Here is a 21773-nt window from a genome sequence, read left to right as displayed (position 1 = left end):
CTATCGCTTTCTCTCTCTGTCTCTCTTTTACACATACACACAAACACACCCGTTTGAATCCTTTCTGGGAGACACTGGCAGTGGAAGAAACTAACACTTTACTCTACGACTACCGAGGTGCCGTAGAGCAAGGCATTAGGAACATATTTACTGGGCAGAAACTGTCTGAGCATAGCCCCCTTCTCCCTTACACATGCTGTCTCTCTTTCACACACACACACACACACACACACACACACACACACACACACACACACACACACACACACACACACACACACACACACACACACACACACACACACACACACACACACACACACACACACACACACACACACACACACACACACACACACACACACACACACACACACATTATTGAATGGATACAGGGGAGTCACTCAATTTGTCAGGTAACATAGTATCAGCTAAAGCCATGTCACTCATTATGTGCTGATTGAAACACACACTTCGCATTAGCAAAGACCCACCGAAGGTGGCAGTGTCATCACTGTAGCCTGCACTTGAGTTGTACAGCACTCGACTAAGGTGTGTGTCCGCTGTTGTGTGAGAATGCCCCAATGCCAAATCTTTTTAATATACAGTATGTGATACTGGAAGCTGATGGACACACACACACACACACACCAAATAAACAGCACTTATCCAAAGTGCTGCCCCTGCGGCTTTCCCAGCTACACTTGGCAGCCTGCAAAAGAATGTGAGCACACAGTATCTATGTGTGTGTGTGTGTGTGTGTGTGTGTGTGTGTGTGTGTGTGTGTGTGTGTGTGTGTGTGTGTGTGTGTGTGTGTGTGTGTGTTATTGTCACAGGGTTTTCCTGACTCAGAATGGGCCTTTGGGGGGTGACTACACACGACAGTAAGCATGATCAGTCCGCGTACAGTAAAGGCATCGAGTCTGTGTTACCTTATTTGACCGAAATCTTTCCATTTCCCTGTTATTACTGACCATTTGATAGACAAAAATATCTATTATACTTGAGTAAATGAAACCACAATTAACAAAACTATTTCATTACAACATTGGAAGGGGGGAGGGGAGTGAGTTTAGGCGTATTTCCACCAGATCCGGCGATGAAGGGCGTCTCAGCGCTTTTTATTAATTTTCTATGGAGTGCAATGCATGGTTGGAGTGTTGCGGTGAGGTTTGAGGGGGGCTGCACTGTCTGTATTAGCAGAAAGTTGAAAAAGTCCATCCAGCGCGACATGCCTGGCTCATGAAACTTGGCTGTTAAACTAGGCAATATAGTTCTGATATGAAATGAGATTCAGCAGTGGCGTAGCTTTTTTCTTGCCTCAAATGTTTTAAGAAGTAGATTTTGGTGTATTGTTTAGATGGAATAACAGAAAGTTTATGAGCAGGCAAACATGTTGTTTCCTGCAAACAGAGGTTAAATACTACCGTTAAAACTACTGGGAGAGTCCGGTACAGCCGACTCTAGACTGTAAAACTGAGATCACGTTAGCGCTAAAAACAAAACAATGCAGCTCAGTTTGCTTATCCAGCGTCAGCCACGTGTAAAGTATAGCGGTCGGCTGTGGATGAGAGGGAAGTTGACTGCTGGAAGTCAAAGACATCATATTTAAGTTTGTTTCGCTCGTTCAACTGTTGTTTGACATTCAGGGAGAATTTGCATTGCTATTTTTTATTCTCAATTCTTATCATTTAGGCGCTGGTGATTTTCGATTGGAGGTGGCTAAAGCAGGAAAAACCCTGCGTGTGTGTGAGAACATAATACTGTATACCCGTAAGTGACAGAATGAACAAAAGTGCCTGTGTTTAAGAGTGTCTGTGTGTGTCTGCACATTTGAGCGAATGAATGCAATTGCTCATGGAGACTCTTCCCCATTGCCAATGTGGTCAACCCTGGCAAAGTCAGAAGCCTGAGCAAAAACTCCTTCAGAATCTGACTGGTGTCTTGCAGTCATCTCAAGTTTAAGTTTAAGAAACATCTGCATTAAATTAATTAAAGACAAGAAAGGCGCTGTAGTTCACGTTTGCTACATTTTTGGTAGGTGAATAGGAGACTGAAGCAGACCAAAATATTGAAGTATGTGTTTTCAAGAAGTGGGCAAGGGGCAAAGAGGAATCCCTTTAATAATGGAACAATAGAGGTGTAGCCTCCTAAAGGGCCATGTCAGCTTGTGGGGCTTACTACAGTAAATGCACATTTAAGGAGCACCATTACTGTAAGTGGGTAGACTCTGGTTCATTTTCAGTATTTCTAGTATACACGTTTAGCATCTGTTGTTGAAGATTACAATGTTTTTTTCCCCAAAGGCTAGAGGATTGCAAAGTTACAGCTTTCTAGATTTCACTAAGAGCCACCAGTGTCAGCTCAGAGAGAACCGAGATGCATGACTGGTCGAGGAAAAATACAATTTGTGTGTTTGCCACTTGTCTGTGTGCCCGCAAATGTATTTAACAGACAGTGACAGCTAACTTTGAGTCTGTGATGAGAGCTACATGAGTATCAGAGCATTACAGCCTGTGACAGACACGGCAGACACCAGAAAAACACTACTCACCTTTCATCAATAGAGTGTGAACAGTGTATGCGTTTCAGCATGTGTGTTTAATAGTTTGTGACAGTAAGCTAACTCCGATGCTTTGGTCTATCTCTTCTGTGTGACAGGGGATGTTTCTGAGTGTCTCATGTGCTTCAATGTACTTTGTGTGTGTGTGTGTGTGTGTGTGTGTGTGTGTGTGTGTGTGGCAGCTCACATGTGCACATATTTATGAGCATATCACTTTCCTGTGTCATGCTAAATTACCCCCCCTGCACTGGTAATCCCATTAAGGCTAGCTCAACAGGCTAATAGGGGGAAGTAATGGGCCCAGCTATATGTATCTAGGGGAACACTAATAAGCCGTGACACCACTCCCACTGTTAATTACCCCAAACTAGTCTAAACAAAGGAATCAACCCAGTTGGAGAAGACACATACGCTCCATCGCACATTTAGTAGTACACATAACCACAGTCAGACACATTAACGCTGCAAGTCAACAAGGATCTACTCAGTGACACACAGATACGTCCCATGGTTACATTTTGATGAGGGCTTTTTGATAACGAGCATTGGATAGTGATGAGAAAGTAAAGTGTAAGTGTGTGTGTGTTTGTTTGAGTGTGTAATTAGTTGGTGGCCTCATGGAAGTATGTGTAATCATCTCCCATCATCACTTTCATCATCTAAGTCGTTGACTCTTTAACCCCTCTACATGTGTCTGTATGGATGGATAAGGGAAACAGAGCTGTGTGTGTGTGTGTGTGTCTGTGTGTGTGTGTGTGTGTGCAAGGGTGCAAAGCTTAATTAGCTTGCAATTGGTATTCACGCGTGGTGACTGCAGGGAATGAGTTAATTGCAGTCCAATTCAAACGTTGACACACTTTCAAAGTTTTTTCCCCTCTCCCTGACAGAAACCAATGAGGGGCTACAGATCACATTTATTAGATGAGAGCAAGTGAGAGAAAATGGGAGAGAGACAGAGAGAGCAAAAGAGGGAGGAAGAAAGAAAGAGAGAGACAAAGGTGGATCAGAATCAGAAAAAAAGAGAAAAAGACAGGGGGAAGGTGAGCAAGTACGTAAAGTGAGCCGAATACAATGATAAAGAGACAAAAATGAATGAGGGACAGTGGATGAAAAAGATGCATGAAATGATAAAACAAAATGGGTTAAATGGCCACTAAGGACAGTAAACTTAAAAATAAACTCAATTTTGGAATGTCCTTTGGTCAGATATGACGCTGTAAACAAAAAGTACACTCGCTGCAAATTACAGGTGTTTTTGTTTAACAGTAGTCAAGTTGGATGGAGATGGTCCTGAATAGGCGGAAGCAGACGGAATTTGCAAGTCCCTCAACAAATGAAACTAAATCAAAATGATGATAAAAAAAAAGCATAAACTCCCCTCCTACTGTTGAAGAGAAATGATAATTTTAGTTAAACACCTGTTTCCAGTCAGGTTGTTGATGGCACATTGGCCTGTCTTTTATGAGGTTGTATGTATTATTAAGCAATGATTGATTTATATTATTATGTACATCGGTTTTGAAATGTCAGTTCTTTGCACTCACACTTGACACTTTTGCAAAAGGGTAAAAAAAAAGAAAAGAAAAAAGAGGTAACATACCTGTGGATCAAACAGAAAGTAGGGCCGTCCATTTTTGAGCTGAATAGCCAGGAACTCTTCCTGATTTCCTGGAGAGAAGGCACAGAGCAGCAGACCATCTGGGGACCGAGTTTTGAAACTCAACTCAACACCTGATACAAAGTAAGAGAGAGAGAGCACAATATTTAATTTTCTTTAATTTGTTCTCAGGAATTAATTTAACACAGGCTAAACAATACATTCAATACATGTCAAATTTGATCATAGTGTTGTTGTTGTTAAAATACAACGAAATTGTCCTTGTTAAGACTTAAAGCAGCACCCACAGCTGTGGGCGCTGTCATTAAGGCGTAACTCAATAAGGGACCTGTGGTGTCCCAGTGTTAAATCTGTCCATTTAGATATTAGACAGCATCCAGCGTTCACCATCTAATCTAAAAAGAGGGACCATTTCTGCATGAACAGGATCTCTAATTTTCTGGTCCCTTTCAGTATCTGAAAACAAGTCGTAAAAACTGCAGATTGAGATTTCTTTACCGTAATCAAGTCAAAGAAAATATGTGTACGTTTCTTCAGTCTCCCTCCAGACTTTCTGAATTTGTTCAAATCTATAAGATATGGACCCAGTTCTACAATACTCAGATGAAGCCCATTACGCTATTCCCAAATACAATAAATTAACCCTGGACCACCAACTGGAATGGCAACAGTTTTGGGATCGGAGAAAACAACAATTATAAGGAATAATAATGTAATCTTTGAGCAGGGCAGTAACTGACCAAATACAGTTATGTAGCTATCATTCCAACACAGCTGTCCTGCCTCGCTTGTAAATGCACACACAGTGAATCAAAGCTTCAGCAATGTGGGAAACTTATGGGTTTCCCTCTAACACACACACAGAGCGCAGAATTCATCCAGCGTGCTGTCTTGTCATGTTACTATGGATCAGAGATTGGATCTTAATCCACTACTAGATCCACACAGCGACACAGAGAGTGCGGTTTTACGTGTGCGTTTCCTCAGCTCAGTCTGTCTCCGAAGGGAACAGAAGTGTGGGAAGATCTGAGGAGCTGAATGGAGGCAGTCCAGGGTTCATCAGAAGCCGGTGTTTGCAAAATAATTAGTGTGTGAATTCACTTAACACGGAGAGAAGTCAAACAGTTACATGGCAAGCTCAAGATGAATGCAGATTATCCATTTCAGAGCTCCCAGTTTTCACAGCATTTCAAAAATGCCTTTTCTGTGTTGTGTTTGAAACTGAATCTATTGTTACGGCAGCTGCTGATATACAGCAAACACAGTGACTTGCACCTGTCAAGTCAATTCAATCTTACTTATATAGCCCCTAATCTCAAATTTTTCCCAGACTGCTTTACAATTCATACAACAGTTTGTAGATGCTCATTTACAACAAAATCCGTTAGAAGGAAGTTTCCAATTAGAGGGAATCCGGCCAACCCTACTCGATATACAGCCTGTAGGTCTCCAAGCAGTGCCACAGTAAGTACTGGCAACAGTCCTAGCAGCATTTATGTGGGTCAGAGGTGCATATTTTTTCCCTTTTGGACTCCTTTGTAAGAAGTGGTGATGGAGATGAGGACTGATCCTAACTAATAGTGTGGATGCCAATTTCAATGTATGCACATTATACATATCAGCATCTAAAGCCCCATTTAGACGGATCTGATGAAGCCACATGCGAAACGCGTAGTTCGCGCTTTCTTGTTTTTAATGTAATTTATCAATGAAATAGTGTACATGCCAGTAGTCTGGTGTACACTGGAATTATGATTTTATTTGGTTTACTTGGATTAACTTTACAGGGAGAGGTGGGGATATTCACTGTGCTCCTCTGTAATTACACTCATGGTTTCAGACGAAATTTTAACCATCAGGAAATTACAGGATATAGTCTCTAATAAACACGGACAGTCCACAGGACAAAGCCAAAAGAGAAAGCCTAAAGCCTCCCTCAGGGGAGCGCGAAGGGAGAGACGTGAGACAAAAGTCATACTCCCTCCGAGTCATAACTTAGTCAAATCTTAACACAGAGACATTAAACACATTGATATCATGCAGTTTGACTTGCCGAGAATATAAATATCTGCAATATCCATTGCGAATGAATGTCCATAAATCTGCTTAAAGATCATAAAAAAACGCTTCAGGACTGGCATCAATCATCACATTTCAAAGTTTTCTTCAGTATCATAGCTGTCTGTAAATCAATGGGTAATCTGCAAACAGGAACTGCAACAGCTAATTCTGCATACTTTTAATGTCCATCTATCAGATTAGCAAAAATATTTGACTTACTCCATTTTCACACTGTGCTGATAAAAAGGAAAAAAAGTATAAAAGGAAGAGGTCCACTTTAAAATACAAGTCTTTCCGTATGGGATTTAAATTACAGGAGGACCAGGAGTTCACCTAAAAACAGTAGATAATTGCAGTGGTAATTATTACCGGGGTGGGGGAATAACCCACATACGTGCTCCAGACGGGATTAAAATCACTCCCTCTCCATTGGAAAAATAAATCCAGTGTGAATGGGCCTTAAGAATGATTCTTTATATTTTTGCCTAACATCAACATCTTATATTAAGACATGGCTCACAGGTTTTCCATTACCATTTAAGTCTAGGATAAAAGTGATTTAGAAGACAAACTGGGCATACTATGTGACAGAATAACGGGAAAGAATCGTTGCATTTTTCTTTGCAAAAATGCGAGCCTAAAAAAACCCTTGGATCTAGGAATGTAAAAGTGTCTTCTTATAATGGTCCCATTTCGGCAGTGCATTATGCATTGTTTACCAATAAATAGCTTTAGTTTGGTTAATGATTTAAAAACAAGACTACATGGAAATAAAATGTAAAATAACTGTGATAGTAGTAGTAAACAGCTGAGACAAGACAAAGATGTTCTTTACATTGAACTTGCATTCTGTACATCAAGCAGGCATCTGCCATTTACATTCATGACCTTGTCACCAGAGAGATGAGTGAAGTCATGACAGATACCTGACATTACATTATCCCCCTTTAACCTTCTCTCTGTGTCACACTCTCCTGATCTGGCATACATCCCTTTCTTTCTTCCCTACGCTTTTAACCTTCCTCCTCTTTTTCTTGACCTTTTCATTCTCTCTTTCTCCAACCATTGCCTCATCTGAATATGTTTTCTCTCCTTGCATCTTCAATTTTATTTTTATCTCTTTCACTTCTAATTCAGCTCCTTCCCATGTATCCTACTTTCCTATTTTTCGCCTTAACTATGGTGTAAACAGTTATCCATTGTAAAACAGACTACAGATAACATCAAACTGTCCTATAGTGACGTGGACATGGGAGGTACCTATTCTCTTTCTTTTCACAGTTATTTTTTTATTGCAAACAGAAAATTAGAGGAATGCACAACATGGAATGCATGTATATATCAACGTATACACAATGAAATACCATAGTTAATACAAAGTGAAATTGCAAAATTAAAATACCTTTTAAGTCATACTAAGAGGTTAAGCAGAAGCCGCACGTACAGGTCAAAAACCATATACAGATGTTTGTCAAAGATCGAAACATGATAATGTCATAATCTATTCCTGTACTTGTGTTAAGGGTTTGTTAAAGAATGTCAAAAAAGATCTCCACACAAATTATTTTCCGAACCCCGTAGTGTTCATCTTATTTTTCAAGCTTCAGGTTAGACAACACATCTCTTATCCGGTGGGAGACTGAGGGCGGGGTAGCCTCCTTCCACCTCAAAATGTATCAGGCGGCATGCCAGTAGGTTAGTAAAGGCAACAACTTTATGGCCCCCCGCAGGTAACTGCATCCCTTCAGGAATAATTCCAAACAGTGACATAAGATGATTGGGATCGTTATAACTGTTAAGACGTAGAGACAGCTTAGAAAATAGCCTTCGAATACCCCTCCAATTTTGGACCATAGACTGTATATAAGAAGTGGACGTAGTCACTGTGACTCATCCATTGTGAGGTGTTTTGTGGACTGCCGTTTTGAAGCCTTGAGTTTGGCGTTGCTAAATAAAAACTAGCGATTGAGACCATAAACTCATGTTTGCAATGTTTACTGAGGTAATAAATCAAGTGAGAAGTAGGGTCATTTTCTTATTGACTTCTATACAATCAGACTTCTTTTTGCAACCAGAGGAGTCGCCCCCTGCTGGCTATAAGGGACAATACAAGTCTAAAGCACTGGCTTCATTTTTCAGACCTGGAGGATACCATTGGTTTGGACAGAGCCAAAACATGAATCAATGTTACAAGCCCGTGGGACCGAAACACACACTCATAGGATTTGACAGAGGAGAAGAAGCAAAGCTATTATTCCTGCCTCATTAGCACAGGAGGTCATACTGTATATACAGTACAAAACAGCTGTGTGTAAAGATCCTTAAATGGTAAATGATGATGCATTCTGGTATATCTTCATATAAAGGAATGCTGTGCAATATCTTAAACTTTTCTGCGAAGCATTGTTCTTTTTTCCACTGTCTTAACTCCAGAATGTGAGTTTCCTCATGTCATGCTGTGTTTATAAGGAAACCACTTTGGATAAATTATTCAAGATGTCCAATCCAAGCCCCACAGTTGCCAAACAGTTATAATGGCGTTAAGGATTGTTCAAATAGTTCTTCTGACCTTATTTGCAACGGCAGAAAGGTCAATGTGACTATTAATGTATCTCCGCAGGTATACAGCATGTCCTGTATTGATCTTTGTTTTCATAAAGAATTGTATATATTGTATATGTTGTTATAATAATGTCTGGAACAGATATTTGTAAGGTAACAATAGACAACTGTTGGTGTTTAGATTATGCACAACATGTTTGTGTGAGTCTGTGCAATAGGGAGGGATAGACTGTCACGGTGTTTGGTCCAAATGTACAGCATCTAAGTGACACTGCTCGTGCTCAGCATTACTTCCTTCAGATTTCCCCACAGGACTTGTGCTACTTCACACTGACAACCACTTTGGAGCCATCAACAGACAAACCTGAGCACACATCCTGACAGGTGTCTCTGTTACACATACTGAGTACATGCAAGCACGCACACAAACACAAAACACCAGCATGCACTTGTTCACCTGAGAGTGCACACCAAAGCCTCACAGAAACATACACGGTCAATAGAACGCTCAGTATACACAAACTTTTTCCACAACAGGCCTTCACACCTCACAAGTACTACACGTGTCAATGCAGTTGATAAATACTTGATTGTTAAAGTAAGGACATCCTAATCAGTTAATTATATCTAAATTTGATGAATGAACTTCTTTAAAAATGTCAGTTGTCTCCCCCAAAGTAACTACTTTCACCACTGGCCTAATATTTAAGAGCAAAAATTCAGTAAACGAGAAGAAAAGTCTACAACTAAAACTAAAAACTACATGAACATACTGACAATGTTGCTTTGCTTTGAGCAGTATTGGAAAGAGAAGTACTTCCTGAAATTGCACCAAAGGAACCCTTTGGTGTTGTTAAAATCAAGTGTCCATGAATGTGCTAAACAATCTAAGAGATTATAGGACCATCCTCTGGAGTGCATAAATGTGTTCACATTCGCCGGGTTTCCACCAAGAGGTTCCTGGTAATGTTAGTCCCGGGACTACTTTTCCAGGAACTAAAAGGTTCCTTCAGCCCATTGTTGTCTGCGTTTCCATAGCGGTCTAAAGACCTGTGAAGATTAGGCAAATTACGTATGAAAAAGCAACATGACATGAAACGAGAGCTGCTGGTGGTCGCAGCAGCAGTAAACACTGCAGCCTGCCGTGTGCCAGAACACGGACAAAAACCCTTAGGTTTTGTCTCACTGCGACGACATTTACTGCTGCACAGTATTTACCGAAGCACGTTGGATGTAATGACTGAAATGCAGAGGAGGAAAATTAAACTTAGCGCGTCTGTCTCCACAGTAAATCATCTGTTGAGTGTTTGTTGGTTATTTATTTCTACTTTAGAACGTAGTCGCAATGAAACAATCAGAAAACAACTTTTTTTCCCCTCTCATTCACAGAACCGCCGCGCAATCTGTCTCTTCTACCACTTGCCCTCTCTGCTCGCTCGAGCGATCTCTTGCTTTTCTCTCTCTTTTATAAAATGAGTCGGGAAGCCGTCAAAGCCTAACTTTACTTTGAATGTTATCAAACAAAGAGAAATGCAAAGCAATACTAGAGTATTACCTTGTTTTTATGAATGAAGCGGTATACAAGTTGAAGCAGTGACATTGCGTGTGTGTGTTTGACCGATCAGCAACGGTCATCTCTGCAAACCCCACCCAGAAAATTCCTGTACTTTCAGAAAGTACTACGCCCCAACCAGGGCCTTTTTGGGGGTTAAAAAGTCCTTGATTTAGACCCTGGTCTCTGCAGGCGAAATGCAATGAGTTCCTCAAAAGGTTCCTAGTTCCAGCGGAAAGTCCCTGCCGTCAACAATGGGCTAATGTAATCATTGCAATTGGTTCATTACGTTCTGATATTTCTTGTGCAGTAGTGGACATTTTTGCAAGGGACTATGAATATCCACCAAATCTCATGGCAATTTGGCCATTAGATGTGAAGAAATCCTGCTCTGGGACAAAGTGTGGAGAGTAACTGACCAACAAACATCACTATTCTTAGGCCTCACAACTAGTCATGCAGAAACATGGCATGTATAATCCATAATTAACATTTTACATGTTGTGAATTCTTGTGTAGAAACCCTTTTTAAATTGGCATGCGATGGCTATCTGGACCAGGCTGTGGGTAATCTACAGCATGCAATGCAGAACATCGAGTCAGCTCAGCTCCTTTTCTGGCCAGAACATGAAGAGTATGATGTTTTCAGAGACCTTTGTCAATAAACATAACCTGTGTTGCTTCACAGTGCTGTTGTGTCACAATCTGGAAGTTTCTTTCATGAGTGATACATTACTTAATGTACTGTAAAGAACATTTTATGACCTACAAGTACATAAAACCAATTATACTCACACCATCAACTCCGGAGTTGTTAAGTGAGAGAATTATATTGTTTAAATTGAGTCTTTTGTAAATTAAAAATTATTAAGGACTGTTTAAAATGGAGTTTATTGTTCATAATGAATCTAATGTTCCCCTCTCTGTGCCTAACTGAACAAAGAGGATTTATGTTATATTCCACAATAAGCAACATTAACAACTAGCAATATTCAGTTTTAAGTATGGTTTTATTTATTAGGTGGTATTGTTTCATGTGTTATTGTATTATTTCTCCTCTCTCTGTCTCAGTAAACAGTGGAGGTTGTGTGCAATCATCTACACAACATAACCTGAATAACTCCAGTCATGTTAGCGCTGTGCTGGCATTAATCAGAGCCTGGCGTATTAATGAGAGCGCGGCAGCTAGCTAATTACACCCATAGATTCTGCAGCAGCCCATTAAATATACAAATGACAGAATTAAAGAGCCCAGCCTCTTCTGATTAATCTTTAAATGGGGAAAAACTAATGATGTCTGTGCAAACTTTCCCTTCACACATTTCTCCCCCTCTCCTCTCAACGTCAATGCCTGGCAATCAATCATATTAATTAAGGAAAAATAATTTGTATCATTTAACATTTCCCTCTTTCCTGCTCAGTTGCTGCAGTGGTGCTGCGGCGATGTACTGTATTAGACGTGTCTGGAAATTATCCAAGTCTGTTTGTTCCTGCATTCATTTATTCTTCTTTTTTTTTCTAAACTATGTTTGTGATGTTTCATCTCTCTTCATTTACTGTGGGTTGTAGAAATACATCTGGATTAGTGAAAATATGAGCAGGCCATCTTCCTCTTTCCAATCAGCCCGTTTCAGGCTGAAATACTGAAGAATTACAAATGAGGAGAGAGGATTTTATAATCTGTTTAGAACCGGTATCCTTAATTCAAAGATGAATAAGGAGAGCAGGAAGTCATGTTGTAGCGCTTTAGATACAAACGCATTACAGATAAGATGAATGGACTAACATGCATTTATGGAAACAAGCACTCACAGGGTATTCATATCACAGCATGATTGCATATGGTTATAATCCTCTTTTATCTAAAGGAAGATTCAGTGTGGTAAATATTGACCTCAAGTACCTTAAATTCATTCAGCATTAAGAAGCATCGTTAATCACAAGTGAGCAGACTTATCATTATGGAAACATCCACTTCTATCACAATAATTGCGCATGGAAAATAACCTATTCGGCCAAAATAATTTTAGTAAAGTGGCCATAAAATTACAAGTGAAAGGGCAAAGGTCATGTGATTTTACAAGGTAAACAATCTTGATTTTAGATTTAACATACAGAGTATTGGCTCTGCTCAAAGATGCCCCCTTAATTCACATGTTTAGGAAATGGGAAAGCCTGCAGCAAGAACCTGAATGAACAATTTATGGAAACAAACAACTAATATTCCTAGAATGGCGCATAATGTTGATGGAGAAAAATGGTGACCTGCAGTTTCCTACAGAAAGCCCATCAGGAAACCTCACATGTAAAGAAAAGTTTTGTCAAGACTCAAAAGAACCTAATTTCCAAGCAATGCATAATCTAAATGTTGTGATGTTTGTTGAATAAAATATCATGGGCTCTTCTTGCATTATGAAATTGAACAAAAAAGACTCTACAAAGACTCAACCCGTATTAAAATTGTTCCAGTTGTCATTGTCGGAGTTACTAGGTTTCCATAAGACATCAACGATTGACGAGTCTCTCCTCTGTGATCAATTGACTCTCGAGGGGGCATTACACTGCATTACATTCATAATCCAATTTGGCTTTGATTTGTTCGCTGTTCCATGCGCTTCGATGGGAATAATTGTCTGTAGATGATGCTATTAGTATTGATGGTTGTAAAAGGGCGATGGTTTGAGGACTGCCGACACATTCATGGTCCAGAATAGATCCGGTCTGAAAGTGATTGTCTGATCCATTACCCTTTATGAAGGAGGAGAGTGGAGGAGATGAGAGGCGCCCCTCAATAGTAAAAATCATCATCTATTTGCTGGAAGCATTTAGAGACATTTATTTACCTTTGTGCTGAAGATCGAAAATCATAGTTTGTTGATTTGGGATAAAAATCACAGCGTTCAGAGAGAGAAATGAACAAGAACCGTGAACCATGAGTAAAGATAAAGAATAAGAGGTAAGACAGCTGTTGGGATTTCTTAACATTTAAGCAGATTTGCATTAAGACAACAGTGCACTATCTGATCATTCAGCTCCAAAAGAAGTAAGCTTGTATAGGACAAGAGGAGGTCAGAGATGTGATATCATAAGAACAAAAATCTGATCTTTGATCTTTATAAACCATAATCCCAAAAAGATTTGCTTATTATGTATGCTGTATCAGCCATACTCTTTTTCACATTCATACAGACATACACATTCAGACTACTCACATCCATAAGAACATACAAGTTATCCTTTGTGAAGAAACGAGACTGGAGAAGAGGTCAACACAAGAATATATATATAATCTCACTGTTAATAGTAAATATTAAAAGACATTCTGATAATTAAGTTTCTGTCGATATTAAGTAATTAAAGATTTGTATGCTCTAAGTAGAATGGTGATTGTCTCAATATAAACAAATATATTAAGAAATTGACTAGTGTGTGTGTTGTGAATTTCTTATGTTGAATGACTGATTGATTTCCGAACAAAATCTATAAACACTGAAGTATTAAAAAAAGTGTTGTAAAAACATGGTTTGTTTTCACCTCTAAGGGAAGTCACAAAATCAAACATATTTTTATTCTAATAAACAGATCATTTTCAGTTATTATTGTGATTTGAATATATTTTTTTTATCATTTAGGGTGGCTTACCTCTCCTAATACACTCATTCTTTCTCAATTTCTATGCGACCTTCAAAGGACCTTTATAAAAACAGTATTTTTAACTTAACGTGCCGATGCCGTGAAAAATAAAATCTATGTGTGTGTGCATGAAAACTGTTTGGCTGGAAGCTCCTACTATTTCAGATGTAAAATGAACACTTTGTGGGCGGCAAACATTTTTGGGTGTTTTAGATGGCACACGATTATGTGACCAACACAGAGAGCTTTGTTGACTCAATTACAGTTGATCACGGTCACATAAGGATTACAGATGAAAACTGTTATCTGCACAAAGTCAGGAATTTGTCATCCGTTTTAGAAAACTGGTTTTGCCAACAGATATAAATTATTATTTTTATAATTTATTATATAGTTTTAACGTGGAAATGTTTAATGTATTAACCAACTGTAAACATTATGTCCACTCAGAAAGACCTAACTGGTGATACAAGGTTTGTGCAGGACAGTGAAGTAATCTCAAGTGGCATCGAAGAGCTTTGCCCGCTCAAATCCCACTGATTAGTATCAGCAGTCATTAATTATGAGCGTCAGACTGGGTGATGTTCTCAGATGAAGCAGAACATGTTTGGCTGTGCAGCTCAACCCTCTAATGATGCTGGTAAACAGAAAGATAATTGTCCTTTAAGATGACTGGGGAAGTCATTCTAAAGGAATGTCACTAGAAGACTGAGAGACTGCAGTGTGATCACTGAACACAGCAACATACCAACAAACACAGACATGTACTGTATGTATGTATGTATGCATGTGCACATATACATGCATGTACAGTATATAGCAATGCACACAGACATACCGTCCATTTTCTGACACACACAGACACCTGCATGTATCTAGATCTACAGTACTTTCTTACCTGTGAAGTCAGTGTTGGCAGGAAGGGTGTCATTGGGAAACTGGTAGTAACTGTTTCCTGGGAATCTGGTTCCTCTGACAACAGGAGCTTGTGGGTCAGAGAGAGAGACGTCTGTCCTCTCCACCTAAAAATAAATAAATGATAATAAATAATATGGGTGTAAGAAAATATTGAAAATATTGAATATCGCGATATTATGTTTTGTGATACTGTATAGATCCTCAATTCACTGTATTGATTTCAATAAGTTATTTAATTTGCAAAGAGATGTGCCTAATACAATGCTGTTGGATAACAGTTAGCATAAACACAAAGTACAGCTGAGGTTGATGGGAATGTTATTAGTTTGCATGTATTAAGTGATAATCCAAAGTCTTGGACAAATTGGAATTTTTGGGGCGGCTGTGGCTCAGAGGTAGAGCGGGTTGTCCATTAATCGGAAGACCGGCTGTTTGATCTCTGGCTCCTCTAGTCCACATGTCAAAGTGTCCTTGGACAAGATACTGCACCCCAAATTGCTCCCGAAGTCTGTGCCATCGGTGTGTGAATGAGCATTTAGATTAGATGGACAGGTTGGCACCTTGCATGGCAGCCTCTGCCATCAGTGTATGAATGGGTGAATATTGACATGTAGTGTAAAGCGCTTTGAGTGGTCAGAAGACTAGAAAAGCGCACTATAAATGCAAGTCCATTTACCATATTGACCTGATGAAAAGTCAGAAGATCACCAAAGAGTTTACAATTTATCCAGATGGGTGCTTGAAAGTGTTCAATTACGTAGCAATCCATCCAAAAGTTGTTGAGACGTTTCACTCAAAATCACAAATGTCAACCTCATGGTGGCTCCAGAAGAAAAGTCAGATGATCAACCAAGTCTTTAGGATTCGTACTCTGGACACCATGAATGTCTGTACAAACTTTTGTGCCAATCCAATGGATAGTTGTTCAGATACTTCAGTCTGGTCCAAAGTGGTGGACTGACAAGACAGACCAACCGACATTGCCCTCCCTAGAGCCATCGCGCTAGCATGGCTGAAACGGTGCTAAATAACATTTTGTACACTTGTCCAGCACACATTTATGTACGCCACGTATGGCTATGAATATTGCCAAAAACACACGCAAATAAAGAGGATGAAAAAGCCAACTGGCAAATAATGTATTCAAGTAAATGCTCTTACAGACCTGATATAGTGGGTGTGGTCCATTGAGTTGGGCTGGGGGGTCCCAGTCTATCTGAATAGTGGTTTCATTTACTGGATATAATTGAAGCAGAGACAGTCCTGTTGGAGCTGAGGAGAGAAAGGTAGAAAATGAGAGACTCAATGCAAATAAGAACTTTTGTGATATTTGTCGTAAGATGTGGATTTGTGAGCTGCCTTATTACTTTTACAACGGTGCGTTGTTTGTTAAATGTATCTAAAATGTGAGCATATAGAAACACTTGCAATCATCAAACAAATTATTCTATTCAGTAGAAACATGTCTTAAGCTCATTTATCTCATACCTACCGTATGTCTAGACTGCACAAACGTCCAATTTTCATTTAACAGAGGGTCAATTTAATTTCCTTCTTTCACTTTAGATGTTAAATTAAATGTCCCTTTGAAACATGCTGGGCGCTACGTGAGCCGTAGCTTCAACATGTATCATAAATAAATCAACCGGAGACTGGCTGATATGGTGAGAGGAGATATATAGGAATGGAGAGAGAAGCAAGTGATGGACTGGTGTAGAGATGGGAAAGTGTGCGTGCATTAAGTGTCTCTCCATCGTTGTGTTTCTGTGTGTGTGCGTGTGTGTGTGTGTGTGTGTGTGTTTCGGTAATGGTCTAAATGGTCTGTGGTAGGAGTAAATTAGCTCTCGGTGACACACATGCGGACCATCTTTAGTGTGAGTTCTAATAGAGCTCTTAAAAGGGAAGTGGACAGCTTGTCTTAGGCGGCTCATCTTGGCACATCAAACCATAAATTACTGCCAATCGATAGCTTACCAGTCTATTGAAATTGAGCTATGGTGACATTTAGAACATTGACTGTGCCACACACACACACACACGTACACGCACCTCGTTTTAAACAGTGGTGCACTTCTTTGATGTATGAAGTGCTTTTTGGTTTAGCCAAAGTCTGAACAATCTTGGAACCCATCGGCTATTGGTCTGACTACGATTTAGCCTTTGGGGGCCAGGGGCTATATTTCTGGGGTTCTGGTGTAGCCAGCGGATATCTGGGCCAAGACTTCTTCTTCTGTGCGCTGCTCATTGTTTACAGTCCGATTAGCAACTTGAGACGCGAGAATGGAGTTGGAATTGAGAGACGACGTCTATGATCGGATTTTTTCACAAGAAGCCAGTATACACTCAGTTAACAAGTCATAACAAAAATAAAATAAAAAGCCAAACTGACGTCAAACGATAGCCGATGGATTCTGAGATTGCATTTCAGCCAATGCATTCCGCCTCTTTTGCTCTCCACACAGACTTTTAACCTGCATTCAACCAAAGCCTGATCAAACGTGATACACGTGATACTACTCGGACTATAAATGGACAACAAACGGAAACCAGAACGTTGCCAATACCAAAATCTTATCCCGTTGTCTACAGATTCTACATTCATATGCTTATAGAGATTGAGAGAGAGCTTATAGAGAAGGTGTAAGAATTTTAGTTTAAAACATTCAAACATTATCAACAGAATGTGAAGAGGTTACAGTGTTGATGTTATGTCAAAGACGTCTACTGAAATGTGCATGCTAACCATCTAGCCCCGGCCCGTCCTGTCTTGTAATACCACTTGCTATAGTAGTGTCCATTCTGCCCTCAGTCCAACATGAGAGGACGAAGACCTAGAGCTGCCCCGAGGGCTTGTCAATCATGTTGAAGGTACAGGGGCCGTGTACATTTTGATAGTTTGTCTATTTGGCAGAAACGAGAAAAACAACTCGCACCCTTGCCTCGCCCTCTTCGCCACCAAGAGACTATTCCGCCGGGAGTAGAGTGTGCGGATCAGCAAATGTTCTGTTTTATGTGTTCACCGGCAGAATCTGAGCCGCACATAGTCGGCAACTGAAGTTCCGCTGCACTTTCTCCAACCGGCGAAGCAGTCCCCCGTCGGTCGGGAGGACAAAACGAAAACACGAGTCATTCCCTCGTCTCTGCCACCTCAGACCCAAGCCAATAAACAAAATATCTAAACAGTAAACACTAAGATGGCTAACATAAAACTATAGGCCGACGCCACACGTGAAGATTGTACGATAGCAGTGTTACTCTCTCAGAGTTTCAGTGTGTTCAGTGTGTGCGTGTGTTTATGTGTATTAGGGGCAGATGGTTAGAAAGTATGCAGGTGGCAATGGAAAAATGTGGCTGCTTCAAGATTAAAGTAGATAAATTGGTGTAGCGAATCTCTGTCTGTAGCAGACCTTTATCTCCTACTAAGCCTTGTAGTATCTGTACATGAGGTAACACAAGTCTCTCACTGCATCGGGGGGCAAGTTATGTTTCCTGGGCTTCTGAGTGAGACCTAGTGGCTAAATGGACCACGCTTCGCTGGTTTTGACGTTTGATCAAACTGGACTGACCTCAGTGAACTGTGATACTACAGTGTTACTGAAGGTATTATAACTGATTCACTCACTCTAGTAGAGCTATTGTCACCTGTGATGGCACTGGACATCAGTTAACAGGGAGTGTGTGTACTTTACAACACAAAGAAAGATTAGACTGGACTGGTTAAAAAATACAGAGAATATTTGTCTTCTTTTTCCAGATTACTCCAATTATCATTCTACAATGTTGGAAAAGTTAATGAGAATAATTTCTCTTTAACAGGAAAAATCAAAGCACATGTTCTTCCCACTAGACGTTTGTGTCTGTGTGTGATCAGTGAAAAGTTAAAAGTGAAAGTGACATTGAATGGGCCTCATGCAAGAAGCCTTTGTACAAAAACAAGTTTTTTCTTAAGCGGCAGGTATGAACATTCAACCATTTTCTTGTATCTAACATTTGTCTTAGGCGCGAACCAACATTGATGAGTGATATTTAAAATTATTATTACACCACTTGTTAATGTTATTACACAATTTATCATTACACTCCAAAAGCAGCCTCACAGTCTTTATGCAAGTCGTTGTGCAGGAGAACATCGTCTGTTGCACACAACAGTGTAAAATCACCTGCTGCTTCAGCAAGATGTTTTTGGCATTTAACTTCTTGTCTTTTATTGTGAAAGGTAAGAACGGAAGGAGTGGAGTCTGCGCTGGTGTAACTCCAGCCTTTGTCAAGGCTGAAAGGAGTAATAAAGTTTGTCGACCTGGTTCGGACTACGGAGCCTCTGTGTTGTTGTTTCGTTAATATAGGGGCAACTCAACCCGTTCCGCACGATATGATTGTTTGATGCCTTTATTCATGGTGCGAAAGTTCGAAAAAAAAAATGACGTTGCATTCTGTGTGAAAGTATTCATGACAAAAACAACAGTTCGAAAAAATATATTGACGTGCAAATTAATCGCATAAAAAAAAGGCAGCCGGTGTGAAACGGCCTTTAGGGTAAAAAAAACAAAAAAGTTGTTGCATGAGGCCCAACATCTTTTAAAATGAGCAGCTTTACTATGACCCAGTGATATATTATTCTATTCTATTATATAATATTGTTATTTACTGTTTCTTTCTCATTCTGTTTTATTTTGTTTATTTCATTCATTGTATTTCATAATTGTAATTCTGCTTTGGCAACACATTTCAAATGTCATGCCGATAAAACATACTGAATTGAATTGAAAAAATAATTAATTCCTCCATTAACTTAATTTCTTTGCTCACTCATTACTTAATCATTTACAGCATTATTGGGGATGCAGGTTGTAATTATTTTAGTGCCCAGCATGTACTGGACAACAACCAGTCTTCTATTTACCAAACTTGCAAATCAGGAAAAACACTACAAACTTTGACAGACTTCTATGGACAGGAGAGAGAGAGAGAGTGTGTGTGTGTGTGTGTACGTGTGTGTGTGTGTGTGTGTGTGTGCGTGTGTGTGCGTGCGTGTGTGTGTGTACATGTTTGTCGGTGTGTATTGTGTCACTGTATGAGACAGCTTTCCCTCCTTATAGTGATCGATGGGATTCTAATGTGCTGTCCTGTATTCTTCGCGTGTCATGTATTCATTTATTGTATCTGCTTGTTAATTCACTGAAATGTACTTAACACTATGACACATTCAGTTTGACGAAAGCCACTTGCCTTATCATGCGTGTGCTCAAACACACACACACACATGTTCACCCACACACAAGGTTAACAGTCCACCAGAAAGGTTAATTTTAGCTGCCGACATGGTAATGAAGCTGCTAAATCATGGGCCAGCTCCCAGGAGCAATTGTGCATGTGTGTGTGTTTTCTGTTTTTACAGCGACTGACATGTCTTAACAGGCTCTTAGCGTACAGTTACACCACGCACACAAGCACACCACTTATTGACATCGCGATCCCTTGCCATGCATATTTCTCTCCTCAAGAAGGGCCTCAGGCCAATTATGCGTAAATCAATAAAGTTCCTGTTCTGTTGAGTGGTGTTACAGTGTGAGTGTGTATGTGTGTATGTCTCTCTGTGTGTATGTCTTGTAGAACAAGCCTTTATGGATGTAGGATACATAAAACATCACCATCAGTCCCTGATTAGCCACTCACTTTACGTCTTGATCGATAACTTTGTGGAAAGACACACACATTGAAACAATTGCAAATGCGTCCACACACATGGACAGAGGGCTCTTTGCTTGTGTCGTTACGTCTGTCTCAGTGTGCACGCTAATGTTCAGTCATGTGCTTTTGGTGTAACTCCAGTGGTTTCGCAGATGCTGTCTGCTCACTTACAGCAGATGGTAGCTGGCTCTAATGGCCCAGCCTTATGTGTGGTAGATTTATCAGTGCATCAGTACCACGCTCAAGTACACCCTACTAGGAGTACCACTTAATGGGAGGATCATTTCCTCCACAAACTGTTTCATTCAGGAGATATCACAACGTTCGTTTCATTTCTGTAATATAGAATTTTAAGACCAAATGTAATAACTTTTTGGCAGCTCTGTGAATTTTACATCAACAATATAGATTTCTTTTGAGGAAATACTAGGGTAAGCAACTGTCGCAAAATAAATCGTAACTTTTTATTTTTTGTACTAGGACGAAGATTTGTTTGGATTTTTCTCTGCAGGGTAAGAATGGGTAAACAGAATAATGGGATTTGGGTTTCTATTTGGCTTAGCACAGAGGAAAGCAGGGTTGATTTTGGTTTTACAGGGAGTTTAAACGTCTGATTCAGATGCCGTAAAAATTGACAAATAAAACTAAACTACAGTGATGTTGATATGTTTCCAATGTAATGAGTCCTCAGGACTCACAGGTGGTCAATTGAGTGGGTCTCCAATAAAATTTGTGCTTTTTTACAAATTGTAGTGTTAAACTTGTGTTTGATGTTATATGGTTATAATTATGTTCATATTCATGTATGTTGAAAATTAAACAAACAAAATCCCAAAACTTTATTTATAAAACATTAGCCTATATAAATCAAAAGTGATATAATGAGAAAATGAATTGAGTCAGAAACTACAGTATTAACTTGAAACTGAAACTTGACTTGACTTGAAGACTAGTAAAAAGCTGTCTTCTGAAAGTCTGGTGATAAAATAAAATGACACAAATATCTTGCAGCAAGCGCATTTAGTGTCTCCCGCTATGATTGAGAATCTAAACACGAACAAGAGTAGATGAAGAAAACAACGTGTAAAATGTCACGTGCAAGCTTTGATGCTCGCAGTAGGCTACTACTGTGTGAAAATGTCCAAGGCCAGGTTTAAGTTCAATCCACGTTTACATAT

The 21773-nt window shown here is 39.7% G+C and overlaps 1 protein-coding gene across 1 annotated transcript in view; it reads right to left on the bottom strand.

Annotated features, from left to right (window-relative positions):
• ush2a (Usher syndrome 2A (autosomal recessive, mild)) overlaps positions 1 to 21773 on the bottom strand; it is a 230542-nt gene that overhangs the window by 135522 nt on the left and 73247 nt on the right. Inside the window, exons 28-30 of the mRNA XM_074625260.1 lie at positions 16073 to 16179; positions 14888 to 15011; positions 4164 to 4294 (exon numbers count right to left, since the gene is read on the bottom strand). Of these exons, the coding sequence (XP_074481361.1) occupies positions 4164 to 4294; positions 14888 to 15011; positions 16073 to 16179 (362 nt within the window). The remainder of the gene's footprint in view (positions 1 to 4163; positions 4295 to 14887; positions 15012 to 16072; positions 16180 to 21773) is intronic.

This window comes from Sebastes fasciatus, chromosome 2 (genome assembly GCF_043250625.1).
Source record: "Sebastes fasciatus isolate fSebFas1 chromosome 2, fSebFas1.pri, whole genome shotgun sequence".
Taxonomy (NCBI): Eukaryota; Metazoa; Chordata; class Actinopteri; order Perciformes; family Sebastidae; genus Sebastes; species Sebastes fasciatus.
Note: the sequence above shows the minus strand (reverse complement) of the source record. Positions and strands in the feature narration are given on the sequence as shown.